This window comes from Glycine max, chromosome 19, assembly GCF_000004515.6.
Source record: "Glycine max cultivar Williams 82 chromosome 19, Glycine_max_v4.0, whole genome shotgun sequence".
Classification (NCBI taxonomy): Eukaryota; Viridiplantae; Streptophyta; class Magnoliopsida; order Fabales; family Fabaceae; genus Glycine; species Glycine max.
The window spans coordinates 50,364,758-50,382,031 of record NC_038255.2 but is presented as its reverse complement, the minus strand read 5'-3'; the positions used below and the strand labels follow the sequence as shown (position 1 = coordinate 50,382,031).

At 32.6% G+C, this 17,274-nt stretch overlaps 3 protein-coding genes across 5 annotated transcripts; all 3 read right to left on the bottom strand.

Annotated features, from left to right (window-relative positions):
* Positions 1–461: 461 nt before the first annotated feature.
* LOC100785809 (mitochondrial carrier protein MTM1) lies at positions 462–4,436 on the bottom strand. Of its 3 annotated transcripts, none has more exons than XM_003554706.5 (10): positions 3,960–4,434; positions 3,819–3,881; positions 3,621–3,737; positions 2,826–2,885; positions 2,530–2,700; positions 2,169–2,250; positions 1,958–2,049; positions 1,715–1,864; positions 1,108–1,166; positions 462–998 (listed from the first exon to the last, which is right to left on the bottom strand). In XM_003554706.5, exons 1-10 carry the CDS (start codon positions 4,068–4,070, stop codon positions 863–865), a joined length of 1,041 nt encoding a protein of 346 aa, XP_003554754.1. In that variant the 5' UTR covers positions 4,071–4,434; the 3' UTR covers positions 462–862. The 3 variants fall into 3 exon arrangements, 2 of the variants coding, with proteins under 2 accessions (XP_003554754.1, XP_006604882.1); XM_006604819.4 differs by having other exon boundaries at positions 2,154–2,250; positions 3,960–4,431; XR_420068.4 differs by having other exon boundaries at positions 843–998; positions 1,580–1,864; positions 2,154–2,250; positions 3,960–4,436.
* Positions 4,437–8,183: 3,747 nt separating this feature from the next.
* Positions 8,184–9,065, bottom strand: LOC102669451 (ethylene-responsive transcription factor CRF4). The gene has a single exon (XM_006605206.1). The coding sequence runs from the start codon at positions 9,063–9,065 to the stop codon at positions 8,184–8,186; it is 882 nt and encodes a 293-aa protein (XP_006605269.1).
* Positions 9,066–13,451: 4,386 nt separating this feature from the next.
* On the bottom strand, positions 13,452–17,267 carry LOC100783492 (ubiquitin-conjugating enzyme E2-17 kDa). The gene is made up of 4 exons (XM_006604818.3): positions 17,007–17,267; positions 16,003–16,130; positions 14,459–14,563; positions 13,452–13,813 (listed from the first exon to the last, which is right to left on the bottom strand). The coding sequence occupies exons 1-4, from the start codon at positions 17,074–17,076 to the stop codon at positions 13,670–13,672; spliced, it is 447 nt and encodes a 148-aa protein (XP_006604881.1). The 5' UTR covers positions 17,077–17,267; the 3' UTR covers positions 13,452–13,669.
* Between the last annotated feature and the right edge of the window lie 7 nt (positions 17,268–17,274).

Genomic DNA, 17,274 nt, shown 5'->3' with positions numbered 1-17,274 from the left:
TTGGTCTATTTTGTATTAATTTTTGTCCAGTTTAACTTTTTATGTTTTAAAAACTTCTTTTTAATCCATTAACGTTTTCAAATAACAGAATGAAACAGATACTCTATCTTTTAAAAGAATCATTTTCGTCCTTAATATTCTTAAATGATTTTTTTAAAAACATGTATATGTCTCTGTTACGTCATGTTTAACAATTGACAATAAGAACTAATTTGAAGCTGTTTCAAAATGTTAGCGATTAAAATGTAACTTCCAAATGCAAATTCCGTAGCTTAAGCTAGCATCATCAGCTTTCTTTTTTAAGGAATTGTACTGGTTGGAGGAAGCCCCACCAAGCGGCTCCTCTCGTTGAACATGATGTATTGATTGGATATCCTGATCAGCCAGCTTTTCTCTTAAAAAAAAGTTAAAGAATTGGAATTATGATAATTCATAAAATACAAGAATTGTGTGAATTCGTATTCAAACAAAACAAAACTTATTTCTCTGTGCAAGCTAATCACCTTGCCGACAATATGTAAAGGCCCTAGTTAACTCTCCTAGTAATGTTGCAAATGTAGCAACGAAAAATATACACAATGCGTATCCAAAGGGTATTTTTAGGCATGAGAAAGACAATTATTGGATTGTTACTTATTAGTAGGTGTTCACTGATGAGTGATACTTCTTGAAATGTCAGGAACATGATTCTTCTGGGCATGAGTGGTCTGCTGACTCATTGAAATGTCAGGATCATGATTCTTCTGGGCATGAGAGTGGTCTTTGACTTATTGAAAGATTGTTGTCTTTGACGTAATCCACTACTATGCTAACCTTTACAAGTGGAGTTAAAAGCCTCCAGCAAAAAAAATGCAAGTATATTCTATGATGAAGTAGGATGTCTAAGCTGCAAAACATACTTGACAACTTCATAAAAGGAAACAACTATCCCAACCGATGGACCAGCACGACCTACACGGGGACCAACACCTGTAAATAGCCCTCTTAATCCTCCATCCCTGTCCCAAGAAAATATTAGGACCCCAAAGATCAGTCCAAATCCTATGTGCTAAATGTCCTTCTCAAGTAATATTGATCAACCACTAGAGTTTAGTAAAATGCACATACCTCCAAATCTCAAGTAATGTTGTTCTTGTTGTCATCTTTAATGCTCTTTCAGGATCTTTCTGGGAAAATGCAAATAGGAAACGTAATTTAGAAAGAAAAAAAAAATGAAGTCATCAAACCATTTATTTTTTGTATGTGCAAATTAATTCAATGTAAAATGGTGATAACTGATGAGCGAGAATCACACCAAAACATTGAGAAAATATCATGTAAGAATCATTGTATACTCATCATTCTTTAGAGATTAAAGTTGCTGGAAAACCATTATCAATGGTCAGTTATCCAACTCTGCAAGTTAATCTGCATTATGATCCAAATTTACTAAAATTTAAGATCAAGTATATTATTTTGGTAAAGTTGATTTTAGTCTGCATTATGAACCAAAGTACTACAATTTAAGATCAAGTATAGTATTCTGGTAAAGTTGATTTTAGTCAGCAGCTAGCAGTGTTTTTAAAATAATAAATTTTACCTTTTACAAGAAAATACGTTGACTACTTTTCCTGATGATGCAAGGTCCAAATTTCTGCCTTTTCTTGGCAAGGACAGGATGATTAAGTGAATGGGAAGTTATAGTAGTGCTAAAATCATGGATTTGAGAAACAACCTCTATTTGCCGTCGAGTTTTTGCCACATCCAGTGGACATGTGACAGCTGATGCTAAAGTTCCGGCAACAAAACCAGCAGAAAAATTTGCTCCAAGGACAGTGACGGCACTTGCTCCATCACCAGCTAGGCCAACAATGTTTTTCCTAATCTGCAAAGCAGCTCCAAAGTCAAGGCATAAACCCTAAACAAAATAAAAATCAACTCCTTTTCATTTTTTTAATTAAATGTAACAAAATCTCACGGGCTCAAGGGTTGACCAGCAAATTGCAGAGAATGGAACATCACGAGAAAGTTGTGCTCCAAGACCAGTCCACCAGAAACGATACCTATGTACTGTTCAAAAAATGTTATAAAAGTAAATACAAATAAAGACATCCAAAAGAAAGTGTGCTAAGCACAGAAAGATAAATCAAAGAAGATGCCATGAGTACACTAACAGCTTTGAAAAATACTTGTGCCCTTGACAGGGTGAATGACTCCAAGCAATGTCTTCCACACTCCTGGAGGCTTGCCACTTTGGGTTGCTCTAAATGCCTAAAGAATGAGAGAAAACACATAAGAGAAATTCAACCCACACTTTTGGTTAAACATGGACAACATCCATATATTTTCTTATCAATGAATTTGGTCCTCAAACTTTAAAAAACATGTGGATTTAATTCTTCTCTAAGAATTCATCATATGTTTTGAAGTTGAAAAAGACTAAATCCATATGTTTTTTAAAGTTTGGGCACCAAATTCATCAATATAAAAATACAGATACCTTGACCACATCTGACCACTAAAAACACATTTTCCCCTAATTTTCATTACCTGCATGCGAGTCCTTGCAAGTTCCACGGGATAACAAGAAATACAAGCCAATGAACGTGCAGCTGATCCCGCAACTAATGGAACATAAGGTGTTAAATTTGGAGCATTCTGAGTTGTAAACCCCTCCATCTTGTTGCGCAAAATATCATAACAAGGCATGTAGATTCCAACCTATTTGACAACAGGGAAACACAAGATCATTAGTATATACGAGATAATGAGACCCAAAATAAAACGTATCAAGACTTTAAAATAAAGCATGAAACAGAAAATTCCAGGCAGAACAGAGAGCTTACAGTTGGCACAGCCAATGCTAAACTTGCACTTGTGCCTCTCCATAATCTCATAAAGCCTTCCTGCAAAATTCACTCCTGTAAACCCTCTTGTAGCAAGTTATTAAAGTGCCAAAGGAAGAAAAAAAAAAGCACAAAAGAGCATCTACTCAATGCAGGCTTGAAGAATTACAAACCACCACATTTGTCTTATAGACTATTTTGTCATAATATTATCAGAAACTTCACGCAAGTTTAATAAATCTATTTCACCAGTTAACACTTTAAATGTTGGAGTTCCTTATAGCCCAACTTGCAACATCTCAGCCTTAAATAATTGAAATGGAATTTATTGGTTACAGTTGAATCTAAACCGAGGGTATACCACAGAAATTCCCCTTCACCATGCAAGCCTTGAACAAGGAAGTGAATTTCTCAACCTAATTTTTTCACATACCCGGTCTAAGAGGACAATATGCCTAAACAATAAATAGGAAAAATTATCACCTAAATTTTCATGTCTTATGCTATGTATCAAAACCATAATTACCTTCATATACAGACATAGTCATCTAATACCATCCCCACATGTGACATTTCTTGTGTATCAGTGGTAGTTAGTTAATGTCAAAATACTGTAACGCACAGACAGTTGTCTGTTAGACAAATGGCAAGACCACCTACATAACATGTCTTTATCGATGACACGGCGGGAAATTACTATTGTGTCATTAGAGAACCTGGTAAAGAGAACTACTCACATAGTTAAGCTCATTTGGCTAGAAGCCATTAAAAGCTTGTAAAATAATTTAGAATTACCTGACGTGTAACTTTGTAAAGAACATCTAATGTCCCTTTGTAGCGGTTACACCCGGAAGGACAAGGCCGCGGTGGCTCAGAACTAGAAATTGCAAAACATCTAACATCGTGTAGAGTCTGAAAATAAACAAAATTTGTAAAAACAGTACAAATCAAAATTCAGTTAATGAATATAAAGTAACTTTGAAGAAGCAATACCGTGTTGGCCAATTGACAAACACCTTGGTAGGGAACACCAGCAGCTTGTGCTTGAAGTCTTGTCTGAAGGCAAATTCATTCTTCGTATAAGTAAATTGGAATTGTTTATAAAAAAGAAAGAAAAGAACAATTGATGGATACCTTGGCGACATCGAGGGGATTAACGATGATAGCAGACACAAAGGCGGCACCGGATGCGGAAAGAGCTCGTTCTTCAATTCTCAATTGCGTATCGGAATGTGTTGGTGACATTCCTTCAGAATCAACATCCGTGAGATGGCACAACAATTCAATTGTTTAGGTTTTCAGGCCTGGGTCCTCAACACAACCTGATTTAGAACATCAATATCCTACAAGCCAAACAAGTTTTTTTTTTAATTTCTCCCTTTTTATTCTATTCTATTTTGCTGTGCATAAAACATGTTTCAATGATTTTCTTTTTCTACCCAGGAAAGCATATTCAAACAATTAAGAAATCTGGAAACAGTCAGAAACCATTTGATTCATTTTAATTATCAAAATCGTTAAATTAAATATAATATATAAATTATTAGAGTTGTCAAATGGATTAAATTGGCCTGACGGGCCAAATGATGGAAAAGCGTTACCGGCTGTGTTTCGTTGAAATTGACCCATTTATTTGTCTAGCTTAAATTTATATGAATTTTAATAATAATAATAATAACAACAACAATAAAAAAATAGGTATGATGGATTTTGGGCCAGCATTTTAAAAGCCCACTCTAGCCTATTCGGTCGTCATGTTAAGTGAAATGTCTAATTCTTTTTGGGCCTATACTTTTAAGAGTCTGATTGGTCGATCCAAGTTATTTTTGACAACTGTATGAATAATAACAATGCGGTCTAGTAAAAAAAAAAAAAAAATACTATCTTCGCTACTATATATATAAATAATAAATGATATTTTCTTTAGATATAATTATAAGTAATTTTTAAACTTATTCAAAATTAAATGTGTTTTATACTTTTAATTTATTCTTAAATTTATTTATTAAACACTCATTTCCTATACATTAAATATAATTATCATTTAAACTTAAATGTATTTTTGGAATAAAAATTGAATTTATGGTAGTATTAATTATAAATAATTAAATAAATTATTTTCCTTGTTCTTGATAATTTTGTACTATCTTACTTGTACATAACCGGAGGTCATTCTAATCTTTCATAATGTGACAAACCACGGTTTAAATCTTCATTGAAAAAAAACACTCATATTTAATATTCGATAATGTCTCAAATAAAATTATTTCTCAAAAAAATATATCTGAAAAACAAAAATAAATATAAATTGATTTCTGTAAATCAAATCATATGACTGAAATTCATTATAAATAAACTTGTTTTGATTGATTTAGCAAACTCCTTAAACAGGTTAAGATAATTGATCTATACGATAGAGTCTAGCATGGGGGAAGTGAGAGATGTCAAGCACGGTGGGAAATAAATTGGGACCATTAGACAAAGTGATATAAAATTAACTTATCCATAAAATTTAGTATTAATTTTTCAACCTAAAATAAAACTATTTTTTATCACTTTTAATTAAAACAAAGTTTGAAGGCAAAACCAAATTTATTTGAACAGTAACTAAACATATATTTATATTTTGACTAAAATCACTTTTTAGTGTGTTTAGATTAGATATAATTTTCCCAAAATCAATTTGATGGATTAATTAGTTGAACCAGCATAAACTCATAAAAATAAAAAGAAATTAAGAAGAAAGCAGCATAAAGGTTTGTGGTATCGTGTTGTGTATATGAATTTGGATTACAGAGTGAGGTAGGGGACCAAAGCTTAGCCCACACTGTAAGTTTGTCGTCCTCGTTCGTAGCCAGGGTCAGGTTCTTTTATGTTGCTATTTGTTACTGTTATGCTATCAACAGTGACACAACAACATAAAAAATCAAAACTGAGATCCTCTTCAATTCAGCTGTTGCATTAGACGACGACGAAAATGAGGCTCGTTTTCGAATCTTCTCCAAGCTGCACTTGCACCTCTTCCCCGACAAAGAGAATTATTTACTTCTTCTTGCAGCCTTTCTCAATCTCTTTTTCTAAAACCTCAATATGTCCTAAAATTCATTACAACCCTAGACTAGAGAACGATTTAACCTTTGTTATCTTTAGTACTCCGAGTATGTAAGATAGTTATATATTACTTTGGCATTTGATTAAACCGAAACAACTTTTTTTATAAGTACCAAAACATAAAGAAAAAAACTGGCATAAGCTAACAGAGCTTATTTAATTGGAGAAAGGCAGGATGCCGCTGTGATTTAACCTATTTTTGAATAAGAAAAATATGAGCAGCACATTTTTTAATATACTCTTTTTCATTTGCTACAAGATTATAAAATTATAATAAATTTATTTAATAAGTCGTGAAATTTATAATTTTTAATAAATTTCAACCCATTAAATATAATGTATTTAAAAAAGTATATCAAAAAATATCTTTCTAAACATTTCTCGATCAAATAAATAAGCAAATCAAATACTTATTTGTTAATGTCATGTACTATTGATTGCAAAATTTATTAAAATGAGCTCTAAATAGCATAATTTCATTAAGTTTTTTTTAATAAGATTTAATAAAATTAATTATTTAATTTTTATAAAAGTTAATAAACTATTTCAACAAACTTGAATGAAAATATTTAAAAATGGACTTAAAGTTTAATTTATTTAATAATAATAATAATAATATAAATTATAAGCTATAAACTGGACAATTGCGTAAAATACAGATTATTGCGCTAGTATGTATATGGGTGTGTATGTGACCCACGGGCATATGTTCTCGTATCATTGTATATATTCAAGGTAAAAAATTTAGTGACAATTTAGTCTTGAAAGATAAGAAATTAATCCAACTATTATGACCATAAAATCATGATCAAGTATTCAAGTTCCTCCTCGACAAATTTTTTTGTGTCTTGGAAGATATTAATTGAAAGAGAAAGCCTTTGAGCGAGGTTCAGCCCATGGAAAAGTTTTTTCGTGGAGCAATTCTAAATTTGTGGCCACAGTAAAAGGTGTTCAGAAAAGGAGCAACGACAGGCTTGCATTGCATGAGTATCAATCTGGTTTTGAACACCTTTGTGGACAGGCATGCAACTTGCTCTGCTCTCATTTAAATCTTATTCCTTCACATATACACAAGCATCCGACAAAGGAAAAAGTCTGTACCACCCTCAAGCAACCATTCATAGCCAGAGCCCATTGAAGAAGCATGCTGGGTTTCTCTTACAATTTCAAAATGAAAGTCAGTGACATCTCTCTAGGACCCTCCCCACACTTCCCAAGAGACCATGGTCTGGTATTTTAAGAAATGTCACAGTTTATAGTGTCTAGAATAGAGAGCACAACCACAAAGGAAAATATCTCCGAAAACACCACTCAATTGTCAAGGCATTCTGTTGTGTTCCAGAGTTTTTCTACTCCCTAATCAAGGTACTCTTTCAATGGGTCAATGTCTGTGGGTCCTAGTGACTCATCCTTGGTACCCGAAATCTTTGTGTGGGAAATTGGTTTGGTTTCATAACAGACATTTTGTACCTAGCCAGTGGTGGTTCCCTACTACTACATTCCATACAGACTCTTTTAAAAAGATCATTTCAGCTTATGCCGACATATATGATATTTGTTTTGGTAAAAGAATACTACATCATTTTTTTATGGCCTAAAGGGTGCCAGTCTGCCACATGACATACAAGTTAAGATCCTCTTTAACAAAGACGAAGTTACATAAACAATAGTATCTTTGACAAAAAGGTTATCTTGTAACTATTAATACCAACATTCACATATACCTTTCGCCTAATTACAGAATCTTGCTTAATACTTAATAATAAATCACTTAGCCTATTTAATCTTTGTACTTCAAATTTGAGGCATAAGGCAATATTTCTTTACTTTTTCAAAAAAGAGAGGTCTGACCTTCAAAAGTATGGTTAACCAAGATGCAGGATGTGTGGTTGTGGGATGCTTGAGGTGACCAACAACTGAACATGACACGTGAAATGGAACTTTAACTCTTAGTGCATGACTGGCAGCTTTTTTTACACCCGCGCCTAATGCATGTCAATGGCCAAACAAAAGTATCCCACCAACCCTTCAGACTCGGATGTTTCCAACATAAGAACATCAAAATAAGCAATGCTAATAAACGTTTAAATCTAAAAGGGGACAAAATTACAAATCATATGATGATCAAAATTTCACTAAGATCGCTGCAATGCCGTTACAAAACAAAATTGGAAGCATGAATTCACAATGTGACCATATATCTCCGTCTTTACACAACTCAGGCAACCTTAAGTGCAATTCAATGCCTCATAACGAAAGAGGATCACTGAAGTAACTATCTATATCCCAATTCCATGATTGAAAATCCTCATTGACAAGATGGGAAATGTCACTGAAGTTGCCATGGAAAACAGGCTGCTGTGTTACACTAGTTTCACCAAGAAACACTGGTGGAAGAGTTTCAAAATTGAAATAACAATCAATGGATGGCGAATGTGAATCTAAAAACAAGAAACTGTCTTGAGAACTAGACTCTTCTTTGCTTAGAAGATCTGTTTCAGAAAACTCCTCCAACATAATTTCAACAGGTTGAAGTTTAAGCACAGAAGTAGGTGAAGGAAAATGAGACGACCCTTCACTTGAATCATTCTCACCACTCACAGTCACTCTAGCTTCAGTTTCATTAGTGAGAACAACATCCCTTGAAGGAGGCTTGATGAAATTAGTGCGAGCATTAGAGCCTCTAAAGGTAATAGCTGCTTTGTCATAAACCATAGCAGCTTCTTCCGCGGTGTCATAAGTCCCTAACCACACCCTTCTTCGCTTCACAGGATCTCTGATTTCTGCTGCCCATCTTCCCCATGGCCTTTGACGGATTCCTCTAAGCTTCTTTTCTTCGAGACTCCCTCCAGTTTTTCCCTTGCAATGCTGTCTCAGTGACACATTAGTACGATTTACACCTGCAGACTCACTGTTAGTTGAACTCTTCTTCTCCACAATTCTGATTTCATTCACAAACTTCTTCATTCTTGGATGATTAACCAACCCTTCATCTTCATCTTCCTCATCTGTGGCATAGGGATCCATCACAGAAATCCGAACTACCTTTGGTGCTGCTGCATTTAAAATGCCAGGTTTGACATGTTTGTAAGTGACAACGACCTTCTGCTCACTGAATCTAGCCTCCATAAAGTGAAGTGAATGATACTACTACAAAGAGAATACTCACCACACCAGTAGTAGAAGTGTACAACTCTCATTGTGGACAGAACACTTTTATGGTACTAGTGACACTGTGCAGTGCTCTGAATTCTTGGTAATTGGTTATCGATTATGATTTGAATTTTTTTTTTCTCTATCCGTATCTTTCTTTCCTTATCTTATTGTTTATGTCGATAATTTTATCAGTTAGGATTTGTTTTTTTATCTTAATCTTTTTTTTTTACTCAAAAAGATTGATTTAAATTTGACAATTGATATTGATCAATATAAGGTTTTATAAATTTGATAAATTTTAATATTTAACAACATTTAATATTCTACAATGGTGCCTCCAATAATTTGAAAATTTTAATACTTAATTTTTTAATGAATTAAATTGCATGCCATTTTTTCATTAATTTTTTTCTTTAAATTAATCTTTTATTATTATTTTTTTAAATTTTAAAATTCTCAAATTTGAATCCTAATTGAAAGTAACTAAAGATTTTGGAGTTCAGAATTTTTAATCACACTATCTAATCTTAAAAAGCTACAATTTTAAAATTTAAAAAAAAAATAAATGAGAAAATGATATGTAAAAAAAAAAATTAACAGTATCCAAACAAAACTACCCAAATGATTGTATTTCATAATACAATATTATCTTATATTTTCTACCACGTGATTCGTTAACTTATATCAGAAAATACCCTATATTCAATAGGATAAAACACTTTCTTAAAAATATATTATACAAGTATTTTTAACACTAAAAATATACAGCTTAGATATTTTTTGTATACAAGTATAATGATTTAATCATATTTATTAAATTAAATTATTATATTTTAATAAATCAAATTAATATAAATTAACTTTTAATTTGATTTAAACTTAAAATTAGTAGCTTAATTATAACAACAATATTTTAAAGAGAATAGAACTTGTTAAAATTTAAAATAAATAAGATTTAATTTAAATATCTCATTTATTAATTGCATGAACAAGGTGTTATCAAATAGAACGCAGAGGGTGACGCATTGGGTGGGTGATTGATATACAAAATTCACAGATTTTTTTCCCAATATACACCACCTTTCTCCTAATAATTTTTAAACTATACTACTTCTAAATTTAATTTTCAAAAGACATTTTTTTAATTTAAAAAGTTGGATTTGGTCGATCTGACTTTCTATCTGTTTTTTATGTTATTTTATTAAATTTATTTTTAATTTTTTTGTTTATATTATTTGATTTTAAGAAAATGATAATATTTTTTAAAATAATTTATTAATAGTCTTAAAATAATTAATTGATTGAAAAGATGATTAAAAACAAAAAGAATAGATTGATTAAAAATACAATGAAGGTATATTGATTAAAAAGAGTAGTTATATTATATGAATAATTTAAGATAGTCAAATAACAAATAAAATAAAAATAGCAAACTTAATAACAATAATAATTGAAACACGAATATGATAAAACTAATCATAATTTAAAAAGATGATTATGCAGTGGACATGTCTTCTTCCAATTCAAGCAGGTTGATAATCTTGCCTAACATTTGTATCGGTTATTATAACATGTTAATCGATTATTGTGACTGGTTGGGTTACTTGTTTGTTAAAAATAACTAAAATTTCTATTGGACAAAGATGTTTCCAATAGTTGAATTCTGCTAACACTTCCTCTGACAAGTTTTTATCAATTTTTAACTCTATTCTTTTATATTCCATTAATTTTTTTAATATCTTGTATAATCTCACCGTGGAAAGAACAATTGTCTATTTGACCGATGACATCCTTAAGTGTTTCAATGTTACATCCAAGACGAATTTCAAATTTTATTGGATTTATTTGAATGAAAGAGTAAAATATTATCTTGTTATGATATCTTTCACTTCCATTGTAATACAATCTCGCGTGATAAACAAAAATATCAACATTTAAAAAAAAAACTTTTTAACTTAAAAAAAGTATGTTGATGATTTATTTGAAAAGCAGTGTAGATTGGATCTTGTTAGGAGAGAGATGGTGTATATTGGGGAAAAAACCAAATTGGCATTTATTCAAAAGAAAAAGAGACAGATTTTGGATGGAGCGTTTTGTTGTCAAATGAGAGTTGCGGAAGTTTCAGCAAGCGAAAGGAAGGAAATTTTTTAATGAGATGGTTGGTAGGAGTTTGTTTGTACTCTCGGGGTGAAATGGGTGTGCACAAGATGATGAAATAGACAACTTATGTGTTAAATTATATTGCAAGGTGGGTAGACTCTAAAATAGTTGGGGCTACTTATTGGGAAGAAACAAATGAGCAACATGGGAAGCATTAATGGTGGAGGTAGTTAAGAAAAGGTTAAGGAAAGGTCAAGTAATTATCTACGAGGAAGAGTCTAGTACTTCTAAAAACTATTTTGGTTTCAATCCCGATCTATTATCTTTCTTTTTTGCAAGGCTCCCCAAGTATCATATCTCTTCTTGGATCTATGTTTAAAATATATCTATTTTTTGTGTAGTGGAGAATGAGAGTTTGTGGTATAGGGTATCAAGGCATGGGAAAGGAAGAGGTTCAAACTGGTGAAAAAATATTTGGGAACTAGATGAGGAGAAATAGGGTGAGAAAAAGAGATGGTTTGGCGACTCTAAGAAAAGGGGTAGGGAATGAAGAGGAAAAAAAACTGCTTTTTGGAAGGATTTGTGGTTGGAGGGAAGGCTTTTGAAGGATAGATATGACATACTATTCTTAATAACTGAGAATGGAGATGCCTTTATAGCAAAGCTAGGGGATTGGGTAGATGGGAAGTGGGAATGGTCGATTGGTTTGGAGAAGAGTTTTTCCATTAGAGAGTCATTTATTCCAAGAGTCACTTAATAACTGGTAGAGCATCAGATGTTTCAACAAGACAAAGAAGACACGTGGAGGTGATACACAGTTCGAGCATACAATGCCTTGCATCATATCATAACAGGTGCTACCTACAACATCATAAAGAAGACATGTGGAAGTGGTGTAATATGAAGAATTGGGGAGATAAACAGTTTGAATAACTTACAATTTCTTGTATCATATCATAACAAATGCTACCAACATCAGGCTATGGAATTTTTTTTTGGAATAATGTGGTTCCAACCAAGGTCACTATGTTTGTTTGGAAAGCAATCAGAAACGTGATACCATCAAGAGAACATTTGTTTAAGAAAGGATTTTTTAGTCAAGAGGAAAACTTATATGTTGGATGCAAAAAAGAATTGAAAATTACTTCACATTTATTTTTTGAATGTGAGTGGTTTTCAAGAGTTTGACTTGTTTACGGTGGTTGGGTATTTTCTACGTTATTGAAGAATAATGAGGGAGCAGAAGGACTTTCAGGGGCTAGAAGTAGAGACGAAGAAGGTTGGGATGCTTTATGATTGGTAGGGATTTGGGCAATTTGGTTGGGAAGTAATAAAATGGTTTTTCAGCCGAAGGAGATACAGATTCAATATGTTTTGGAAGCATTGCAAGTTTCAACGTGGAAATGCCTTAGGTTCATAAGGAAGGAGCTTATATATTCTTTATCTTCATAGATTTTAAATTCGGTGGTGGTTTGTTTAAATGAGACGTTCCTTAACAAAATCATCAGGTGGAAAGGGAAGAACACAATATGTGTTATACGGTCGTAAAGAAATGTTAGTGGTAAGTTTTAGGTGTTGAGACACTATTTCATAAGTACTTAGTATGTAACAATGTATTTAAATGCTTACAAATTTGTAAGCACTTTTTAACACATTCAAACGTAAATAATTTTTTTTTTGTGCTTATACCATAAGCTCTTACACAATAAAAACATATTGAATAAGATCTTAATTAAACTATTTATCCAAACAAATCCTAAGAGTTTAACGGATATATATTATTAGTGTAAAAGAGTTTTTATATTGTCAACTAATTAAAAATTAGTTATGATGTAACTTTTATCAGTTATAAAAATAATAAAAATTATTATATATGTTAGTTTGTAATTAAATGATTTTGTTATGCTCAAAGATGAATAGTTATTTAACACGTACTATTTTCGTGAAAATTTCGAAATATAATTAATAACTTGAACTCTTGACAAAATAAATAAATAAATTAAATTAAATAATGATAAAGTCACGAATTACAAGAAAAACAATTACAATGAAAAATACCTTCACATTCAAAAGTAAAAATTTTAATTTATAGCATGAAAATAAACAATTTGTATCAAAAACTTAATTAAAGCTTACACTAGCATATTATATTGGTATAATAGAATATATCGTTATTACTATAAGTATTGGTAAGGAATCCAAGTGACTTCTAAGAACTAGAAATTAGCATACTAAGCATAGTATGTAAAGATAAATAAATTGGAACACACAGAAGAATATCAGCTACATGTATTTCCCAATTCCCAGCACTCACAAGAGAAGTTTCATACAAACAAACTAAAAAATCCTCCGCACCGCACTGTTACCTATCCTCAATATGTCAACAGCGGGAATGAAAAGATAGATTATACATTAATGTCTTTTAAAAATGGAAGGATCACGTCCTATCCTATAATACAATGCCTTATTCCAACATGCTAGCCCATTGCATACTTCTGAGTCCAGCTCCTAGCAGTTGTTTCATACTTGGACCTGTCTGTCTTGTACATATGAGCAATTTCAGGCACCAAGGGGTCATCTGGGTTTGGATCGGTCAATAGGGAGCAAATGGAGAGCAACACCTGAAATAGGAAACGGAAACCCTTCCCACCCATTTAAAAAACAGCAATATTCCAAGAGAAACAGTAACCATACATTGCAATGGGGGCCTCCCAATTTCCCATAGAAAAAGTTTCCCACCAATAACAACACATTAAGAAATGTTCCTTGCGTGATTTTTAATATTACTAGCCACAATTAGGAGTTTGAAGGTGCAAAAATTGCATGCAATTTAGATCATGGCACTGAAACCAATTTTTAAGAGGTATCTGCATATGTGATCCACTGGAATCTACATTATGGATCAAATAGAAGTATGCATGCGATCAACATTTCATGGTACAACATTACTATACTACAAGAATTGCATGCAACCCAGAGTATTAAATAGACCCAAGATATTTTTCATCGCATACTTATCCATCACTGGATTTTGTCATACCTCATCATCATATAACCATAAGTTAGTAACCTTCTGCTACATGATGCTAAAAAGTTAACTTATCGAATTAGCTACTAGTCATTTATATGTTCTTTGACTAATAGAAATATTTCCCTCAGCACTTATATGCATTGTTATTTGTTGCTGTATTACAAAAATTTCTTTGCAAAACAAGGGATGCCCAATGAAGATTAGTTAGCGTTAAAAAGTTTAGTACAGTCATAACCTTAGATATTGTCAATGCTGGGCTCCACTGCTCCTTTAAGATATCAAGACAAATACTACCATTGCTGTTGATATTTGGGTGGAAAACTTTAGTCCTAAATGCAACCTGCAAGAAAAAAGTAGACAGGCAGAAAAAGAAGGGGTAAAATTTTGAGCAAACTAGCTTTATGTGAATTGGAAGCCACGTCTAGTAAGTAGTAACAGTGTAACACAAAAGCAAGTCACCGGAAAAGCACACTTCATTTTCCAGGAAACAAAAGAGTGGTTAGCACCTACTTTATAAACAAATAATTCAGATCTGAATTCTGAAATGTCAAATAGAAAGAGCTAAATCATATTGCTGGACTAGAGAATTTATCGTTGTCTTTATAAGTAAAGTTAGAGTAAAGATACCAGCCCTCAGTGGCAGCAATCACAGTAAATTCATTTGCATACACCCCCACCCATGGTGAATTTGGATGAATAAAGTATCAGGTTTATGATTGTTGATGGAAAAATCAAATGGTTGAGATTTTTACAAAATACAAGCACATGAATAACAAATCATGAACACATAAGAATTAACTCTGTTTTCTCATCAACAGTTACTATAACTTACTAATTACACTTTACTCTCTAAAGTACACCCTATCATATAATGGCTTCTCTCGGCCAAGCAAGAATAGGCTCCTCTGTCGTATAGATCTTCCGAAACTACCAGCTCCTCAGTCATGTCCTCTAATACCTTTCACCCCAAGAGCTGTTGCAGCTTTGACCCCAAAAAATTGGCCTTGAAAGTTAACACCCCCCCCCCTTCTCACTATGCAAATCTCATAACAATATCCAGTACTCCTAGTTGTATTCTCCAAGTAATGACTTCAACGGCAGCTACTTCAAACTTAGCACCTTTACAGGTTATAATTGCAGCATTCATTATTTTGCTAGTTTTTAAATTTTTATTACCTCACTGTCAGATTTCGTTTTAAAGAGGTGGCTCCACCTTCTACAGGTAACTGCTAGAAACTTCAGCAAGAGAAAACAGCATATAAGCTGCTCCCCAAACAGGAAAATCAATATTTGTTTTCAGCCCAACCTAGCATGCCCATATTGTAAACTTCTAAGCAGAAAATAAAACTCAACTATAGAAAAACTAGAGCAGTTCACTACACATTAAATAATAGCATTTCCATTAGTAAATTATAAATAGTAACGACTCATTGACCTCCAAAACATGCCATCAGATTATGCTTTAGCAAACTCATCAATCGTCACCAAAATTCAACATATCACTAGCATAAACATCTCAGTCAAGGCATCATTGTTACAATATGGACAAGATTAACACTACATTGAAGGAAGTGTGCATAGGATGATTAAAAAAAAGCAAAATTTAATATCTTTGAAGATAAGAATCCATAAAATCTAATTAAAAAATTGTAGGAATAATCTGAAATTCAGGAAAAATAGAAATTTTAACAATATAAACAAAAAAAGTTGAGTATTCTCCAAGTATATATAATGAAGGCAGAATTGTTGAAATTGTATTGGGCAGGACTAGGCCAATACCTTGGGTGGCTTGAATGGATAATCCGGAGGAAAATGAATAGTAACTAGAAAAACACCCCCAGCATAAGGGCTATCAGGGGGACCCATTATAGTTGCTTGCCAATGAAACATATCTTCTGCTACGGGACCTATGAAATGTAATAATCATTAGAAAATAACAAACTTAACATTGATTTCAAATATAGTATCAAAAAATAATGTATAATGTGTAACAGACAAAAGAATGGAGTTTAAATAAAATATTCAAATATATACAGACTCAACTTATATCTGCTTGTTTAATGGATACATTCATGCAACTCAGATACACAATAAACATCTAGAAAGATAATAATATCAGCCAAATATAATCTTAAAGTAAGAGTTATCTTCCAATGGATTCTGCAACCAAAGACAGAGATAATCACAATAGTGTCTCTATCTTCAGTCCATGATAGTTGTTACAAATCCATAACACAGACTTAGAGAAAATCTCTAACAAAAGAAGGCAATAGAGACTAGAGAGATTCTAATTCCTAAACAGTCACAGCACTTTAAATGCAGGATTTCAACTTCAGTGGAAAGAACACAGAGGAATTAGTTTTTAAAAAATAAAGAAAATTGAGACAATTAGTAACAAAGTTACGAAACGGCAAACTTATGAATCGTTGGTTATCACTCTTAACCATGAAAAGCTTCTTCTGACTACCAGAAAAGTCTCACAAAACATCATATTGACGATAATCTTTTGAGGTCACAACCTGGGAGGTGAAGCTTACAACAAATATCTCATCGTACTTCCTCAAAGATTGAAAATTCATTACATTAACGTAGGTAAATCAGCATCTAGAAACACGTATAACAAAACCCAAACAAACCTACGAAACAAGGAGGGGGGGAAATACACAACAACCCAAATACGTGTAAATTCCAAAAACTCATAGATCGAGCAACATATGAAGCTTAATAAGGGTTTGGGATAGATACAGAGCAAAAAGGGGACAAAAAGAAGAGGAAAATTGTACCGGCACTGCAAGAGGTTGGAGGGTCTTTCTGTAGGTCCTTGAGCTCCTTCAGAATCCGCTTGGAGGCCATGGAAGAATATTCCCTTTCGATCTACGAGGGAAGAAAAGGGAGAATTGTACAGAGACAGAGAGAGAAAAGTTGCTCTTCAACGAAACGAAATGAAACGAACGAGGAAGAGAAAACCAAACCCAACTTGCAGAAATGACTATGTATGGAAAGAGACATTAATATACTCATACAATACAAATTTTAAATCACTATTTTTGT

Excerpts from the sequence above, each read along its gene's own strand:
- LOC100785809 (XM_006604819.4), bottom strand. The coding sequence starts at position 4,070 with ATGTCACCAACACATTCCGATACGCAATTGAGAATTGAAGAACGAGCT. Across the intron at positions 2,886-3,620 it reads TTTACAAAGTTACACGTCAG|GAAGGCTTTATGAGATTATG; the intron begins GTAATTCTAAAT and ends TGAATTTTGCAG. Across the intron at positions 2,701-2,825 it reads TAGCATTGGCTGTGCCAACT|GTTGGAATCTACATGCCTTG; the intron begins GTAAGCTCTCTG and ends GTTGTCAAATAG.
- LOC102669451 (XM_006605206.1), bottom strand. The coding sequence starts at position 9,065 with ATGGAGGCTAGATTCAGTGAGCAGAAGGTCGTTGTCACTTACAAACAT.
- LOC100783492 (XM_006604818.3), bottom strand. The coding sequence starts at position 17,076 with ATGGCCTCCAAGCGGATTCTGAAGGAGCTCAAGGACCTACAGAAAGAC. Across the intron at positions 16,131-17,006 it reads TCCAACCTCTTGCAGTGCCG|GTCCCGTAGCAGAAGATATG; the intron begins GTACAATTTTCC and ends TACATTTCATAG. Across the intron at positions 13,814-14,458 it reads CAGCATTGACAATATCTAAG|GTGTTGCTCTCCATTTGCTC; the intron begins GTTATGACTGTA and ends TTCCTATTTCAG.